General features: G+C 30.5%; 1 protein-coding gene and 1 long non-coding RNA gene across 4 annotated transcripts in view; one reads left to right on the top strand and one right to left on the bottom strand.

Moving 5' to 3' along the window:
• Positions 1-51, top strand: part of LOC126898736 (uncharacterized) — a 37,290-nt gene extending 37,239 nt beyond the window's left edge. Inside the window, exon 4 of the long non-coding RNA XR_007702366.1 lies at positions 16-51. This is a non-coding gene — a long non-coding RNA (uncharacterized LOC126898736). The remainder of the gene's footprint in view (positions 1-15) is intronic.
• Positions 1-18,795, bottom strand: part of LOC126898713 (uncharacterized) — a 69,912-nt gene that overhangs the window by 33,110 nt on the left and 18,007 nt on the right. The window contains exons 11-16 of one of the 3 annotated variants that reach the window (XM_050673011.1): positions 12,035-12,178; positions 10,333-10,485; positions 5,518-5,700; positions 4,377-4,526; positions 3,501-3,668; positions 3,323-3,382 (exon numbers count right to left, since the gene is read on the bottom strand). In XM_050673011.1, coding sequence (XP_050528968.1) covers positions 3,323-3,382; positions 3,501-3,668; positions 4,377-4,526; positions 5,518-5,700; positions 10,333-10,485; positions 12,035-12,178 — 858 coding nt within the window. Of the gene's footprint in view, positions 1-3,124; positions 3,383-3,500; positions 3,669-4,376; positions 4,527-5,517; positions 5,701-10,332; positions 10,486-12,034; positions 12,179-18,795 lie in introns of those variants that run through there. The other 2 variants (XM_050673013.1, XM_050673012.1) reach the window with 2 other exon arrangements.

The following is an 18,795-nucleotide window of genomic DNA, read 5'->3' as shown; positions in this document are numbered from 1 at the left end:
TTACATTCTGATTAGGTAAATACTTTTCCAAAACACTTTTTTTCATAGTACCTTTTACGTAAATAGTCTCGCAGCGTAACAGTTGCATTATTTTCGGTAATTTATCGTATTTAACATCCCCAACAGTAGTATCCAAACGATGATAACGCTTTTTGAGCCAGTTTGTAGTTTTCGTATCGTTCTTGACGGCATTTGATTGTTTGAACACCCAGTGACAAAGAATTGTAGAGTCAAGAGCGATGACGGACAATTCTTTAACTAAAAGTAAATGATCCGCAAAAATTAGACTCTGTATGTCAAATATCGGTGAGAAACATGCTTTCAGTATCCGTTATATGTAGGTGTATGTGCTACAGTAACAGTTACACAAAACATATTATAATATCCATTACACGGAATTTTACTTCTAACTTCATATTATAATAATTTGTTTATTAAAAAAAAAAAAAAAGGCTTACTTGGGTAAAAACAGTTTTATTCATATTCAAATTTGCTTTTTACATATTCTATTTCGGTTTTACCTCTAACACGGTTTTGGCTCAATAACAGGTTTTAAAAAAAGAACATTTTTGTATTTAATCAGGTTAAACATAAAATATCCTGCGTTTAAACTCCTCTAAAAAGAATATCTGGCATATTTTTGTCATGATCTGCATCAATTCTCTATTAGCTAAATTTTGATATTAAAAAAAAAAAACAAATATATGTACAGCAAAATCCTAACAATTCGAACCAAAACACAAAATGGCATTTCAAAATCACGTTATAACAATAACACACTAAAACTAGTTAAGATAATTAATGAATACTGTCATGCATTTTCAATAGAGAAATTAAATGTAAACTTACATATATATAGATTATATACGGATAATGATCTAAAATTACTGTAATAATATTTTTAGAAATTATTCTCGAAATACTATAACACACCTTTTAGCTTTTTTATTATATTTTACTTTATTGTAAAACTTCTTCACTTAAGTTAACCAAATATTGTATAATTGGCTACTTCAAAATTTATTTTTCTGAAGAAATAAATAATATTTTCTTTCGTGATAATCTCTTGGAATATATTGAGAAGGAAAATTCCCAAATTTTTCTCTAGAAAATTCTATCTTTACAACCCTAGCAGTATCCAATTAGTAGCGTATTAGATTGACCAAATGAAAACCCACTATTCTAAATTTTTAAATANTTAATAGCGGATTAGATTGACCAAATGAAAACCCACTATTCTAGATCTTTAAATGCAATTATTTAAAAAATATAACTAAATTGATTATTAACTAATTAACATTGAAGTAAATTTTTATACTTGAAATTCTCCTTTAAGTATTTAAAATTACCATGTAATAATAATATTAATAATTTTATTAATAACTAAATACCAATTATTATTTATTATACTGAATATTTACTTAAATTTCAAGACGAAAAAGATAGGCAGCACTACTTACACACCTATATATTATTAAGTGTTTTATTAGCATTTGGGCGTATTTATTGTATCCTTTATATGACAATAGTTAAAATTACATCATTTATAAACATAAAAATATGTCAATATAGATTCAATCATATATTATGATAGACTCATATGAACTTAAGTTAATTTTGTATTCCTTAAAACAATATAAAAAGTTGATTTGAATAAAACATATTAATTTTAAGTCGGTAAATTCAAAGTTTTTTATTTTATTAGCTCAAAAAAAAATTTGTTTGAAATAATACTGAAAAAGTTATTCGATTTATATTTATAATATATCAGGAATTTCAAGCTACAGTTGACAACTTCTGACGTTGTTCCATGCAACGTAAGAGTCAGAGATTTAGGCATTGTGATTTTAAAAATTTTATACAAAGCTGACCGCAAACGATTGTATTATATTTTTGTTTCTGATTATAATTATATTTCACACGAATTCCGGTGAAATATTTTTCAAGCTCGATGAAGGTGGTAAATTTCCAAAAGAATCAAAATAAAATTTGATTTTAAAAAGTTTGAGAACTAAAAAAATATATGAGCTGATTTCAATTTTTAATAATTTTATAAGGTCATATTTTAAGTTGGTTGTGGTTTTAAAAGCAACTTCATAAAAACTTCTGAATAATGTAATAAGTTTTTTATGATTCGAAATTTTGCCAGATTACTAAGTATGTCAAAGAATACCAATATTAATTTATCTATGTCAATAAATTTCGCTTAGGAAAAGTTTTTTAGGTTATAGATAATGAACAATAACCTTAATTAAAAAATCAGTGCGTGTTACGAGTACGTGTAGATACAGTGAAACTTCTTTTATTATGAAGATTTGGCGAGTAAATTGTATGTATTGTGGTTTTTTAAATTTTTTAAAGAAAAAACAACACAAAAAACTTTTACGCATATAAATATATTTGCTATATAATGGCAAATATGTTTACAACATACTTTTACGAATATTTAAATTCAAATGATATAATGATGATTAACTACCATTAATTATTTTTAAATGCTATCTGCATTTGTTCTTTTTTGAATATATGCTTTTCAGAGAAGACATCACAAGATTATTTAATATTAGTGTTTGATATTTTTTTAATCATGCTTAAATATGACAGCGTTGGATCATGAGGAAGTCACAGGTGGGTTGGGCATCTCTTAAATAATGTTGTCTACTAAAAAAAGTTTATTTAATGATAAAATTGGCAAAATTTATTTTGACGTCTAAAATATTTTAGTACCACCTTTGAAAAATTTTTGAATCACCATGAAACTTTTTTTAAAGTGTAAATACTTGAGTATTTTCAAATGCGAACATTTAGATGGTGTAACCATGCAGCACTAATTAGTAAGATATGCATACAGTGTTGCCTACCATCAATCCCCAAATTTATTGAAAATATGAATTTCTTTTTATCTGAATAAAATTTTGTATCAGTTTCATTTATTTTATAAATATATTTGTAAATTAGTTATTATAAATGTATTTATAAATACATTGCATGCTGATAACAAAAAGACGCTTTTGAAACAACCTTATTGATNATACATTGCATGCTGATAACAAAAAGACGCATTTGAAACAACCTTATTGATATATGGATATATAGTATACTTTATAATTAATTACAATTCATTGTTTAATATGATAATAACAACATTATGTGTAAATTAAAGCAAGTACATTATATTTCCTCACAATTTCAAAAAAAAAAAAAAATAATAATAATAGAAATTTTTTATTTCAATGTTTGCAAAAGTGATTTTTCCTATTTATTGTTTTGATACAATCCACGCAATACAATTCCGGACAAAAATAGTTAATGCTATATTGACCTGGTTTTTTATTACATTTCTTACAATTCTTTTTTAACCATATTATTTTATACATAGGACCTAAAAGACATTAGAATAATGTAAATATGTTAATTAAAATTTTTCTATGAAAATTTTTTATGTATTGACAATATTTTTATTAAATTATTTTAATCATCTTTGAGATCTAAGATATTACCATGTTCATGATAGTAAAAACAACATGGACATATCACATACATATCAGACTTTCCTGGTCCGATAAAGTCTGAATACAAACATGAATGACATATTCTCTTTTTACAACATTTTGTCAAATAAATTTTTCCATGATCTTCAGGAATAACTGATTTACATAAATGACATGCTAAAAATTTGAATACGTTTTTTAATTTTTTCATAAATTATGATTCAAATTTTATCGAATTTTCAATTTATCAAGTTACAAAATTTATTTTAAAATCAATTTAAAATTTATCCAAAAATAATAAATTAGTTTGAGATATATTGTTAGTGCATTAATTAGCATAGAATTGAAATGTTCCTTGATTAGTTTAAAAATTTAGCGAAAAAATCCACTCCTACCATTCAATCATAATTTCATCTCACTATTTGAAGTCCTACTATTACACAAGGATGAGCAAGTTACTGATTTTTTTAATTGGTTAAAATGATGTTAAATTTAAAAAGTTAACAAGTTAAAATTAATCCGATGTTTATTTATTTTTTAATTAAATTAAAAGTTAAGTTGATGATATCTTATTAACATTGAACAAAATATTAATTACTTTTTTAAACTACAATATATTACTTTTTGGACAAAGTTTGCCTATTGCAAGTAAGATTTATTTCAACAAAAAGATTATTTTAAAAGCAAAACAATAATTTTTTACAAAATATTTTAAATTAGTGTAATATTATATTCAGAAGTATATACATTAGAATCACATAAATTAGAACGGTATTGAAATTCTATGAATACGTCTCTCAGAATTGTTTCAATATGCATATAATAAAATAAGTTTAAAAAATTTGAGTGAAACTTAATTTTTATTTAAGTTTGTAAATACATTACCGGTAGTTATTACATCTTTAGAGCAAATTAAACAGTTCGTATTTCCTTTTATTTTTAGTGAACTTAAAATACATGATACACAAAAAATAGAATCACAATGTTTAAATGTATCAGTTTTATTAGAAATAGCCTCGAAACAACAACTGCACTCTTAAAAAAAATCAATAAATTAATTATAATAACAAAATAACAATAAAAATAATTGAATGAAATTAAACATTTTTAAATTTTTTATTCAATCAAAGAGCTATAGAATAATTTGAAATTAGATTATAGTAATATTTTACATCTTTGATAATTATACACACAAATTTTCATGAATATAAAGGACTTCAGAAACATTATCTTAATTGTTATTCGTAATTGTTATTATTAACTATATCTTGTAGCTAATATAGCATACGTCCCTGAACTTTTTCAATCTTTTCAACCTGATAAGTTGGGTAAAGATTCCAAATAATAAACTCGTACTGTTATAAATATCATTCTAGAGAAGAGTACAATGTATTAAATATCCATTCAGGCAATGATTATTATTAGAGCATTGTGCGGATGTCGTAGAGGGATCCGCTAAGATCAGAGGTTTAACAACCCTGAGGACCCTAGTTATCTCAATGGAGGTGGTAACACATATCACTGTTCTTAACCAATCATGACTTTGATTAGTTGGAACCAGTAAGCCTTGGCATACCTGCTCGTTAACAGAGAATAGACGCCTTAACCAAATGAAAGTATTGTTAAATTGTCACAGAATAGTTAGCCAAAAGCACCTTAGAGTATTCAGCGTTATCACAGTATCGAGCCTGATGTGATGAATTTTTTCATGTCTGCTTGTAGGAACTACACTAATAAAAACATTGGAAAACCACAAACAACAATCTAGCGACGAACCTTTCTGTATTATTACGTGAATTAAAGGCTCTTTAATGAAGAATGTTTGAAATTAAAACTCACAGTGAACCGTCTACTAGCAATCTTGTGTGTGAGTTATGGTAAAAAAAAATAAAAATATGCTTTAAACGTAATCCAAGCAGACAATTATTATAAAAAAAAAACTTTATCAAAATGATAATTATATTAAATGTTTCAAGTGTTGTCAGTCAGGTCAATACACGCTGTATATACAAGATATATCACTTACGATTGCTCATTCGTTTTATGAGTGGTTGATTACAATATGGGCAATGATCGTTTTCTTTAATTTTCTGTTTAAAGCATTCCTTGCAAAATTCGTGAGGACAAATTGAAGAATAGCTATATTTTCCTTTCTTTGTTTTACATTCCTTACATAATATTTTCAACTTACTTACATCATATTGTTTACCTAATAATTTTCATGATTGAGTTAGTAATTTATAGGGCTAGGAATTAGATACATTTACACATTTTTACTATTTTGCATTTATTGACTTGAAAACTTAGTAATGTGTTGTTATCGTGGTTATTTATTTTGGTGGTGATTAGGGATAAACCTCGGAAAATAAAAATATTTCTACGCCAACACATGTATTAAATATAACATATATTAATAAAAGCAAAAATTATATAAAGAATTTTTCCATTTCAAGGTATTCGAAATAACCATTTATTAACACATGTTTCAAACCAGTCCTTCACAATTCATTAACTACGCCCACGTCAAGGTTTTCATCACAATTAACCAATAATTGTACAATATCAGGATTTTCACTATTCTCCCATTGTCGTATAACCACGTCCCGTGGGGGAAACCCTATCGGGTCGTTATGCGGAAACTCCGCGGTCCACCGACTTCCAGTCAGCTGGAGGCGGAAGTGCTGGAAAGGGCGGTAGACACGCTCTTTCCGACACATCCGCCTCTGCCACCCTCGGCGTTCGGGGACGATGTGTCGGTGGAGAAATTCACCACCCAGGATGTGGCCGCCGCGGTGGCGCACGTGCGGGGCCGGAACACAGCTCTCGGCCCCGACGCGATTCCAAACCGGGTGTGGAGGTTGGTCCACGACCTCGCCACCGATTGGATACGCGCCGTCGCGAACCGCTGTCTCTTGGATGGTGAATTCCCCATGAAGTGGAAGAAGGCCAGGCTGGTACTTCTGAAGAAGGGTGACAAGCCCGAGGGTCTCCCCTTGTCGTACCGACCGCTTTGCATGTTGGATGACTTGGGGAAGATCCTCGAGCGGCTGCTCGTCACCCGGATCGAAGCCCAACGTCAAGGGCTTCGAGGTAGCGGTGAGCCTGGACATCCGAAACCCGTTCAACTCCGTGCAATGGTCATACATCCTCAGGGAGCAGGACGCGCTTCGGGTGCCTTCGTACCTCGGTCGGATGATCCGGTCGTACTTTGGCAACCGGGTCATCTCCTATGAGAGCGCCGCGGGCCTGAGAATCCGACCCGTGATGGGTGGCGTCCCGCAAGAGTCGGTTCTGCTGTAGAACAACACACGTGAGCGTTGTCTGTTACGCGGACGACACGCTGGTGGTGGCGGAAGGCGCCTCGTCCGAGGAGGCTGGTTTGGGCGGATACTTTTGAGTATTCGTCCAAAAACCGTGAAGCCCTGCTCAGGGTGCAGAAGAGGGCGGCGATCCGAACAGTTTTTGGCGTACCGAACGGTATCCGGAGTGGCAGCGAGACCTTGTCGTCACTGCCGCCCGCTGATCTGCTCGTCGAGGAACGCGCTGCCGGGCATGAGCTCCGCCGAGATCGCAACCGGTCCCTCGAACTCGAAGACCGGCTAGCATTCAGGCGGATGATCATGCTCCGGTGGCGGACTCTTCTCTAGGAGGTAACGACGAGAGGCGAGTGGACCAGGTCCCTCATAGGACCCGATTGGCTGGGCAGGTGGGTGGCCGGACTCACGGTGAGATGACTTATCGTCTCACCCAAGTGATGTCCGGCCACGGCTGCTTTAACGAGTACTTACACCGTATTCGTAAAGCAGCCTCGCCGACGTGCGACCACTGTTTATATCGCCCGGGAGAAGCTGACAAAGCTCTGCACACCCTCTTCCGGTGCGACGCGTGGGTCCAGGAGCGAGACTCTTTGAAGTCCCGACTAAGGTCCACGTTCCGAATTGGGTCAATGAAGGACCTGATGTTGAGGAGCCGGGAGGCGTAGAGTCTCGTCCAGGCGTTCGCTGAATCCGTCTTGTTAAAGAAGGAGGAAGCGGAATGTCTGAGACAGAGGCAGCCACGCCGCCTGGTACAGGAGTACCTGAGGTGCTGGTTTAGGCCGGTGCCTTAGGTTCTTGTTTTAGTGAATTATTTTGCCAACTCTCCCTAATGGTTTCCACTCTGGGATCCGATTAATGGGAGGGAGCCACACCACATTGCGAATCAGCTCTTGATTAATTTCGAGCTTTCACAAGTGTGAGTAGTGGTGTAAATTATTAAGACGGCGTAAAATTATTAACATTTGTAATTGTAGTATTGATTATAATAATATAATTAAGATAATTAAACAAAATTAAAGAAACATTGTCTAAAACATGTTGAATTTTTACTTAAATAAGTTCATATATTATAAATTGAAACGTGAATAATAGTGAATAAGTGTATTTATTATCAAATCTCCTAACAAGGAATATCCATAGTAATATGATTACAATGATAGAATCACGCAAATTAATAATTTTTAAAATATTTTTTTGTAATTGCGACAAATAACATGAAACATATTCTAAATATAGTTCTATATTGTAAAAATTGATTAAAAAAAATAAGTAATAAATGTTATGTAGATCATAAGTTATATGAGTTGTCAATAGATCCGTTCCACTCTGTATATTAATAATATATAAATATAAAATAATAATAACCCATACGTTTTTCAAAAAGTTTTGCATAATAAAATTAAAAATATAAAAAAGAAATTTTTACAAAAATCTTATTTTTTTATTAACTTTAATGTTCACTTTCACTATGAAAACGAAATAAAGTCCTATATTTTTTTATTGTATAACAAAGTATTTTACATAAGCTTTAATATAAAATACATATAATAGTTTGAGTATTTCCGGAACACTTTCAAAAGTTAAGTTGAAAAAATTAATTTTTCTATATGCAAATTTTAATTTCTGAAAACCTCCTGTATAAAAGGTAATGGTCCGAATTAATAAAAAAGTATGTCGAATAAAAGAAGATTATAACACTCATCTTAAAAAAATTATAATGTTACATACATTTTTCAAAAAGTTATAGCGTTATAAAACCAAAAATATAAAAAATAATTTTTTTACAAAAATCATATTTTTGCTTCGAAGGAATTAATTTTACTATGATATGTTTTTGTATTTTTTATTTGTGACTATTTCCACTTTTTCTCAGCTCTCACCAAACCGATTTCTTGCAAAATTACGTCAAAAAATCACAAAACGAATGTAGTAGAAATCTCCAAAAAAATTACAAATTTAAAATCTATAATTTTCAAGAATATTTAAATTTTTTTAATTAAATTGCCATAAAATTCTTTTTTATATTTTTAACTTTATATGCTATAACTTACTTAAAAGTGTATGAATCAACACAATTATTTTATGAGAAATAATATTTATATCCCTTTTTCATTTGACATACTTTATCTTAATCAGGATATTAATAAGGAACTAGCAAATCATGTAAATTTTGAAATAATCCACCAATTTTTTAAAATTAAAGACTATCTAAAGATTTGCATCGAAGCGTTTTTTTTTTTTGATAGTGATTTTAATCACTATCGGATATCACTATACTTGATCCAACTATGCTACGTCACCACTGTGCCGCGACCCCCTGTGCTGAATTTTTTGATTATTTAATTTTTGTTTATTACACAATATAATTTTATTAATATTTATAATTCACTTACTCAACTAGGCGAACACAGATATAAGTATTAAATATTTGTAAAAACAATTATTGTTTTTGATAAATGATTTATGGTAGTGATGGAAAATATTTAAAATTCTACAGAATTAGAATCATAAAAGTTTTATAATAAATTCGTCTTAAGTGTAATCGTAGGGAGTGAAACCCCATGCTCTACTAGACACTATTTAATAATTTCAGTCGCCATTTCTTCAATATATAGTGTGATTTGCCATATATACTAATTTTAAACTCCATTTTTTAATAAAAACGCATAGATTAAAATTTAATTAAATTTTATACATCATAGCACATATTAAGTTTATAATAGTCTGTCCAAATCACGATTATGCCCCTGTCTCGTATTTGCTTGGCCTATTCTCATTAGCTGAGCGTATGCACAATGCTGGAATTAATTTCCTAATTGGTTTATTGAATGGTAATATTGATTCGCCGAGACTGTTGTCCCTCATATGTTTCAGAGTACCTCAGCGCGCAACAAAAAATAATGCTCCATTTGTTGTCTCTCACTGCCTAACTAATTATGCAAAAAATGAGCCACTTAGGCATCTTATGTCTAATGCCAATGTTGACCCTAATTTTTCATTTTAATTTTTGTATTTTACTTTATGTTTAATAATTAATTTCATTTTCATTTTGTATTTCTATCTTTGCGTTTAATAATTAATTTACATATTTTTAGTATATATCTTTGTCTATGTTACAATTACCTAATTTATGTACTTGTAAATTTGTAAAAAGGGCTTCTGCCCGTGAAATTATAAAATAAAAATAAAAAATAATAAGATACTTTTATTCTACAGCGTTCATTTTATGGGCAACTTGTGAAATAGGAACTTATAATTATTATTTTTTCTAATAAATGGAGAATTTTTTAATAGAAAAATTATTTCCGACCAGCCAACATTTTATTTAGACTATTCTGCATTAAATAAACTTTCGAAATTTACCCTTAAAATTTACCCTAAGGAATTATTGTTTCTTACAATAAACTTTATTTTTAATTTAATATTATTCATTAAAATGTTTTCAACTTATCATAAATATCACTATTTTAAAATAAAATTGCTATGTAATTATGTTAAAATATTAAAATATAAAATACTATTACGTTTTTGTCTAATCTTGTTGCAAAAAGGACAACATAAAAGAAATTTTTCTTTATTATTATGCAAAAAGCAATTGAAACATAATCTTCTTTTACAACATGTAGTCACATACTTTTTCCCATCTTCAGAAATATCCGATTTACATGCATAACACACTAAGAAATTAAAAATAAAAGTATTTTAATAATGTACTAGAAAAAATATTAAATTTAATTTTATACTGGAACTTTTATTTCATATTAGTTTAAAGATAAAATAAATTTTTCACATTCATTTTGCAGTATTTTTTAACAAATAAGAATTCGATTTTTTTAGCTTTGATGCAAAGCTGAGGAAGTATTAATTTTACTATGATGCATTTTTTATTTACTAATTTTGTTTATGCGATTCGAAGCATTTTTTTATAGCATTTAGATAGCGATAAAGGAACAGCCAACAGTCCTTAAACAATTATCAATTAGTATTAGGTACTAGAACTCGTTTCGTACGCTATTACTAATTTGTAAGCAATTTGCCAACAGAACGTGTGAAGTTAGCGAAGGTTGTATGTGGTATGATTCGTATCTTAGTTAATCTATACTGAAGTCGTTAGTAATCTTACTACACAATCATTTTTAAGCATTTAAAGCAGAGTTTGTGACCGAAAAAGATTTGTCACCGACGTAATCTGAGAAAACTACACAAATTTTGTTGATTGAACGAATTTAATAACTAAGGAACATCAAGGCGAACTTCAGAACTGTTTAATTGAAGGTGAATCATATGGAATCTTGTACCTGCTCGTCAACCACATTTTGATCATTATCACCAGTCTCCGGTTGGTTGGATTGGTTTATCGAGGTGATTGTTGTTAATAATGACAAAAATTAGTATTATAAATATAAAAACTGCTAACGATTTATTATTTTAACGTGCGATTCGTATCTTTTGTCCATCACCGCTTAAGGACAAACCCGAATATTGAAGTATTTTTTTGTTTATGAATATGTAATGAATCAAATCCGTTGAAAAAGTTCGGTTTTATTTGAAAAATTATTATTTATTTTCTTCCCGAATATTTATTTTAAAAAAAATTTGTGTATGAATTTATAATTTATTGTTATATGGCATATAATAATAAATAATATTATTATTTATTTTGTCATCTTGTTTCTGTAATATTTAGGTTTGTTAAAAATATAAAATAATTATTAGTCCTAATATTTTCAAAAATAATTTGTTTAGTTAAGGAATCACACTGTGTATATATATGTATATTATTACAGTTGACTAAATTTTAACTCCATACATTTTCTTTTTAATTATTCAATACTGATAGTGATGTTGAAACATTCCCATGACTTAACAACTTAACAACACAAAAGAAAAACAAATGAATATGTCTTATAAATTTAAATTTAGTAAATGGAATATTTTTTGCATATTCTATTCAGTTTTCGAAATATACATTTTAGAACTCCTCATAAAGTTTTGAACTATGGTACCAGAAAAAGTCAAATTATAAGATAATGATTAAGAAATAATATAAATATTCATTGAAACGTAGCATTCTGAATGACTGAGTCAGATATTATGGTTTCTATAAACATCTTTCATAATGCCCCTGATTATCTGTTACCAAATCAATAAACCTTGTTAAGCAATAAAATTAAGTTTACATTATTTGTAATATTGTAGACTATATATAAACTTTTTAATACTTACAATTGGGTATTTTATTAGCGCATAAGAGACATTTATCAACACCTGTGTATAGCCAAGGAATAATACATTCTTTACAATACTTAGTGTTACAACATTTTAAAGTACATGTTTCTTCAGCAAGAGCACCTAAACAAATTCTGCACTCTAAACAAAAAAATTAATAGTTTATGAGGATCAAGTAATGCCTTCTAACGTATTATTTAAAATCTTGAATATAAATTAACGTTATTTAATTTATTAATGCTGAAGAAAATTATTAGACATAGGAATTGGTTATGTTAATAATGAATAGTGTAGGTGCTATAATTTTTAAACACTTTTTATGAGTGGTTAAAATGGGAAAAACTAGAAGGCGGGATTATAGCTCATAAAAAGTGAGGAGTGTTTCCGAGCCACATCGAATTGGTAATAATAATAATAAGCAAATATACTTACTTAATAAAACAAAAAAATTATCTTAAATAAGGAATAGAGTTATACCTACCAATAATTATTGTTAGTTCATTAAAAATCAATTACAAATGAATATTATACAAAACATCACAAGGTCAATATTAAAATTAAATGTTATTTTATGGCCGTGCTCCAAATATTTATATTACCACGGTTGTATCATAAAAATCTTATAATCTTATAATTTCATAATTTATGTTCTTTTTCAACTATTTTTTGTTTAACAATTTTGAAATTTTTATTATTTGAATATATTTCTTATATTAATACTTTTCATTCTTCAGTGCTCAAAATTAGAGCGCTCCCCCAGGATTTAACTTAAAGGGGTCGCTAGATTGTACTCAAAATAAGAAGGGAGGGACACCGCCCCTCTCCGTCAAACATCATTTTGACCACTGGTAACATATAAAAGTAATAATTTAAGAAATTTATTTGGTGACCTTACAGATAAAGTAGATGAAGAGACGAAATCGGACATTTATAAAATACAATGTGAAAGTTGTAATAAATGTTTCGTAGAATAAACAAAAAGAAATATTAATATTTTTAACATAATTTTAATTTTAAATTATATTTTTAGTGTTTAATTTTTTTACTTAGTGATTATTGAGCCGCATTATTTTAAGGCGCTAGCACCGGGACACTTTAGACCACCACAATACCGACTTGGTACAATTTATACTTAGATATAAATATTTTTGAATTGTATTTTGGCTAGGCCAAATGAAGCTTTAAAAATTACTTACTCAATTATGATAAAAATAAGTGTACATATAAAATTAACTTTTTTAATTATAATATAGAGAGCGTTAAAAATCTTTTCCATATGAAAATCAGTCATAGATTTTTCTAACAAAATCGTATTATTTAAAATTAAATTGTTTTGAGAAATAATTATATTGACTAAACAACGCATAGTTAAACGTATACTCAGTGCATTTAATACAAGGAATCATCTATCGTAATACAAAACAAAACCCAAACGGAAAGGGTAAGGGTAGTGTAGTGTGTACGACGATAATGTTGAGTCTGCTGCATGGGTATTCACGTGCGTGTAATCATACAGCAGTTACCGTGCTCTGCTGACACTCCAGTAAGCTGTGAGTGTCGAAAGGCCGTTGTTATAGGAAGGAAATAAGAGTAACACCAAGGTATGAGATGCAGACGAAGTTCAAGACACAAATACCAGGGGTACTCAATAAGGAACCAGAAGTATGAGGTGCAGACGAAATACAAGACACAAGTACTCTGAAATGTCAAGGAAAAGAGTAGGTAGGTGAAAAAGGAAAAAACAAAGACTTAACTTATTGCAGTAAGCCAGACAGTCATGGGCGTCATTTGGGGGGGGGGGGGGTTAGGTGTGCAACCGCNGGGGGGGGGGGTGTTAGGTGTGCAACCGCACCCCTTACTTTAAAAACAGTCCCTATTGGCCTGCAAAAATAATACACCATTATTTTATACATCAATTCAAATTTCAAAAACATTGTATTATTATGGTTACATTGGTCAAATAACAAATATTCTGGTAACAATTAATTGAATAAATAATAAATATATTAAACTCAACTATTGATATTTGTACCGGACGCAAGATATTGATATTGATGTTCGTAATAGTTTTAGCTTCGATGCGAAGCTAAGAGGTATTAATATTACATGATGTGTTTATTTTTTTTTTTTGTGTCTGTTAATACTTTTATTCAGCTTTCACTGGACCGAATTTTTTCAACGATACGTCAAAGGATCACAAATTGTATCTAGTTAAAGACATTTCCCTCGTTACTCGTAAATCCCCCAAAAAATTACGATTTTTTAAATCAGTAAATTTTAACATTTGAGGCGTGGCGAGGCAAAGTGATCTAAGTGCCAAAATTAAATTTTTTGGCAAATCAATAAAAACTTTCCCAAATTTACAAAAACAATTAAATTTTTATTTTTCAAATTTTGATAAATCATGAAGTATAAGATTTAACAAATTATAAAAAAATTTTTGACAAATTATAAAAAACAAATATTTTAAAGAATAAGAGTGTCAGAAATGATCTATGTCCAACAGTTTAAGCACTTAAAATTTTTTCAAAATACAACCTATTTTCTTCACTTAAATACTGTAACATAGCTTGGAGGTCTTTTTTCTTCGTTTCTTTTAGTGGCACTACACCCGGAAGACTTTCAATTTCTGCATTTATAAGGTTTTCAATTTGTATTCCTCGTTTAAAAATGTTACATGTTTGAAACGGCAATAGGGAACTAAAATTGTTCTTAAAATAAACGATTCCTGGGCTATCTTTTGTCACTTTCAACCAAGCAACTTTACTTATTCCCAACTTTGATGTATCTAAAAATTTTGTAGAGGCAGTGTCAAAATCAAAAAATGTTTTTTTCCCCATGTCAATAACCTTGAACGGTCTGTCAAGTCTAGAGCTGCGAATAACACGCTTTACATCATTCACATTGAATAACTTAGATCGTTTAGCTCGTTTTTCAATTGTAGCAAAGTCTCTATCTGAAGCTGAGTAGCTATGACCTGATATAAAAAATTTATGTTCAATCGTATCAAATGTGCCATTGGCAACCAACCATACGTAAAGGAAAAGAAGCATCCTATTTTTAAGTTGCCCTGCACAGTTATCACTCCAAACTGTTAAATGACGTTTGTAGGAAGAGAGATGTTCTGAATTAATAGCTTGCATTAAACATGAGGCAATTTGGTTCCCTCCTCGCCCTGATTGCCCCTCATGCCACACGCACATGATGCCATTGGACGTGTCTGTTACATGAATTCCAAAGTTAAAGCATGAAAGCTGACGACTGTAATACATGCTAGTATGGGATAGTTTAGGCAGTGGGTAGACTTTTTGTAGATCCATAGTAATAGTACACGTTTGACTTCCAGGTAATGTACTTTTCGCAGCATCAGCTTTAATAACTTCGGTGACAGCATCGACTTTACGATGGTGTAATTCAAGTTCTGTCTTACCTGATAAGACTACCAGTACGTTATTGTCCTTTCGTTTAAGATCAAGAGCATCACACGTTTTGCACGTATCCACTCTTGGTCTTTTAAATGAAAGCTTAGGAAAGTCTTTTAAAAAAACAGATCGAAAAAATTTATACGAAATCGTTGTCTCAGGATTTTTAACTTTGTAAGCCAAGTATATTCTGTTCATGTTTAGATCCGGACTTAAGTATTCTTTTTCTGAATTGGCCCGACTGTAATGACTTTCGTCTCTGGGAAAGCTATTAATATGGTTTTTAACCATTTGCCTGTCCTTTGAAGTATACTTGAACGTTTTTACCCCACCACGTTTGTCTTTAAAAGTAGTAAAACCAGCTTTTTTTCTTTTAACAAGAGTTGTCACTTTTTGAGGACTGATAGCAAAAATGTCAAGAAAAGTTTTTTTGCATACCCTTTTGAGGTCTCCATGTCCATTGGGCACTGTAAAACTGATAGTTGATTGCCTTCTACTTTCTACCGGATCATCATAATTTCCATGTCGACGTCTTTGGATGGTTAGGATTTGCATAAGTCCCATTAAGTAGCTTCCTTGTTCGTTGATTCCCAAATTGTAAAAGTTCTCGAAGAGCTTTTTTTTAATGTGCAATACATCATTGCAACCAAACTTACACTTGCAAATAACCTGTAATATAAGAAGAGTTCAATATTATTATTAAAACTATCGGTAGGTATTTGTATAGTATTTTATTTACATTGTCTTAATGAAATACTTAACGATAAAAGAAGTAAAATTACTTACTTCGTTTGTAGGTGCTTTTTTTCCTGATATTTTTGTTTTTCTCTTAACGGTTTCGTATTCTTTTCCACTTAATCTTTTTTCACTTTCTATTTTCCTTTGACGTTTATTCTTTAAATTTTCATATGGTTTAAAAGCAGATTCATCCATGATCGCAAAATAAAATCACAAAATACAGAGAAAAATAAGAATGATAGCTATTTGTACACAACAAAATATCGACTGATATAGAAACTGCAAACCATGATGATGTAATGTTGACTGTTATCGACATTGTGCGTAAACAATAATAACAACGACAAAAATAAAAATAGCATGAATGGACTTAGATCAATTAGAGCGAATGACATGCGTGGACATACAGACAGCTCCATCTATAATTGCTTTTACCAACAATTTATTGATAGTTTGGAGATAGATCTCTTTACACAGTATTGTGTAAAGAGATCATTTACATATTTTATATATACATAGATCATTTTGGTGTAGAAAAAAGTATTTTTCAATTTTTGGCACTTAGATCACTTTGCCTCACCACGCCTCATTTATTTCACTTTTTTTTTCTAAAATTGCCATAACTTATTGAAAAATGAACAAATCAAAAATAACTATTTCAGCTTCGATACGAAGATGAGAAGGTATTAATTTTACCATGATGTGTTTTTTTTTATGTCTGTTGTCACTTTTTCTCAGCTCTCACTGGACGGATTTCTTTCAATAATACGTCAAAAGATCACAAATTGTATCTAGTTGAATACATTACCCTTAAAAATTGAAAAAAATTCCCTCGTTACCCGCAAATGAGGGAAATATCAAAAAACATTACAAATTTAAAAATCGGTAAATTTTGTTATTTTTTTCGACGCTACGTTATATTATATAATATTATAATAGCAAGTACTATTATAATTTATATTTATTACTTATGTTGATTGTGATTCATAATGTATTGAAAAATTAAAAGAAAAATAATTTACTCAAGTAGATATATCTATTTTTATATGGCCTGATGAAATTTCCAAATTCGTATTTTGAAATCTTGCAAACAAAAAAAAAAAAATTGGAATGATGCCCCTGCGGACAGCGACAACTGTGATGGTGTCACGTTTTCATAATCGTGAGAATTATTTTAATAAAATACAGACAGCACATCCGCTGCCTGAGACTGATGAATTAACAAATAATATTTATTGCCAAATCGGCAATAAGTGTAATTATTATAAAAACCCAATAGACCTGACCATCGTGGTCAGTCGACTCCAGTGCCTTGTGTCATTCATCAGTCTCAGTACTCGGTTGTCGCTGTCCGGCTTACTGTTTAAAGTAAAGTCTTTGTTCATTCCTTTTCTAATCTATATACTCTTTTCCTCGACATTTCAGAGTACTTGTGTCTTGCACTTCGTCTGCACCTCGTACTCTGTTATCTTTCCTCACCTGGTACGCCTAGTATTTGTGTCTTGCACTTCGTCTGCACCTTATACTCGGCTACCCCGCTCTCTCTCTGAAGTACTTGTGTCTTGCACTTCGTCTGCACTTCGTACTTTGTTATACTCCTTATCTGGTACGCCCAGTATTTGTGTCTTGCACTTCGTCTGCACCTTATACTCAGCTACCCCGTTCTCTCTCTGAAGTACTTGTGTCTTGCACTTCGTCTGCACCTCGTACTTCATTGTCCTCTCCTATACCCCAAGTATTTGTGTCTTGCACTTCGTCTGCACCTCATACTTTGGGCTCCTTTTGCGTACACCTGGTATTTGTGTCTTGCACTTCGTCTGCACCTCATGCCTAGGTGTTACTCTTATTCTCCCTTCCTATAACAACAGTCTTTCGACACCCACAGCTAACCCGGAGTGTCAGCCGAGCACGGTGACTGCTGTACGACAACACGCACGTGAATACCTATACAGCAGGCACCACCTCCTCATATTCATCTTCGTACACACAGTTGCACATTTACACAGTTCATTCATTTACACGTTTACGCTATATTTGCTCTTTCCTGTGTTACGACACAACTGAGTACTAAGACTAATGAATGACACAAGGCACTGAAGTCGATTGACCACGATGTCCAGGACTTTTGAGTTTAAATAATAATTAGGCCGATTGCCCATTTTGCAATAAATATTAATCGTTAATTCATCAGTCTCTACAAGCGGATGCGCTGTCTGTATTTTATTATAATAATTTTTTACAATAATAGTAACGTAACACTATTACAATCAGATCAAAATGATCTATTTGAAGGTTATGTAAACTTAAAATTCCTAATATTTTTTATTTATAAAATGCATACTATATGGATGTTATACATGTATTACTCGTGTGTATAATAAAATACAGTATTTTTACATTTCTAATATAATAAAAATAATTCATTCTTTGTTCCATAATAGGTAATATAATTTAATACAGTTATATTAATTACACTAATATAACTGTAATATTAAATAAATTACAAAAAATATATTAGCAAATATAATTGATAATAATTTTTCGCTTCGATAAGAAGCTGAGAAGGTATTGGTTTTACTAAGATGTGTTTTTTTTTTT

The sequence above is a fragment of the Daktulosphaira vitifoliae genome, unplaced genomic scaffold (assembly GCF_025091365.1).
Source record: "Daktulosphaira vitifoliae isolate Bord-2020 unplaced genomic scaffold, ASM2509136v1 Scaffold_2, whole genome shotgun sequence".
NCBI classification, from domain to species: domain Eukaryota; kingdom Metazoa; phylum Arthropoda; class Insecta; order Hemiptera; family Phylloxeridae; genus Daktulosphaira; species Daktulosphaira vitifoliae.
The sequence above is the reverse complement of the archived record's forward strand: the minus strand, read 5'-3'. Positions and strand labels throughout refer to the sequence as shown.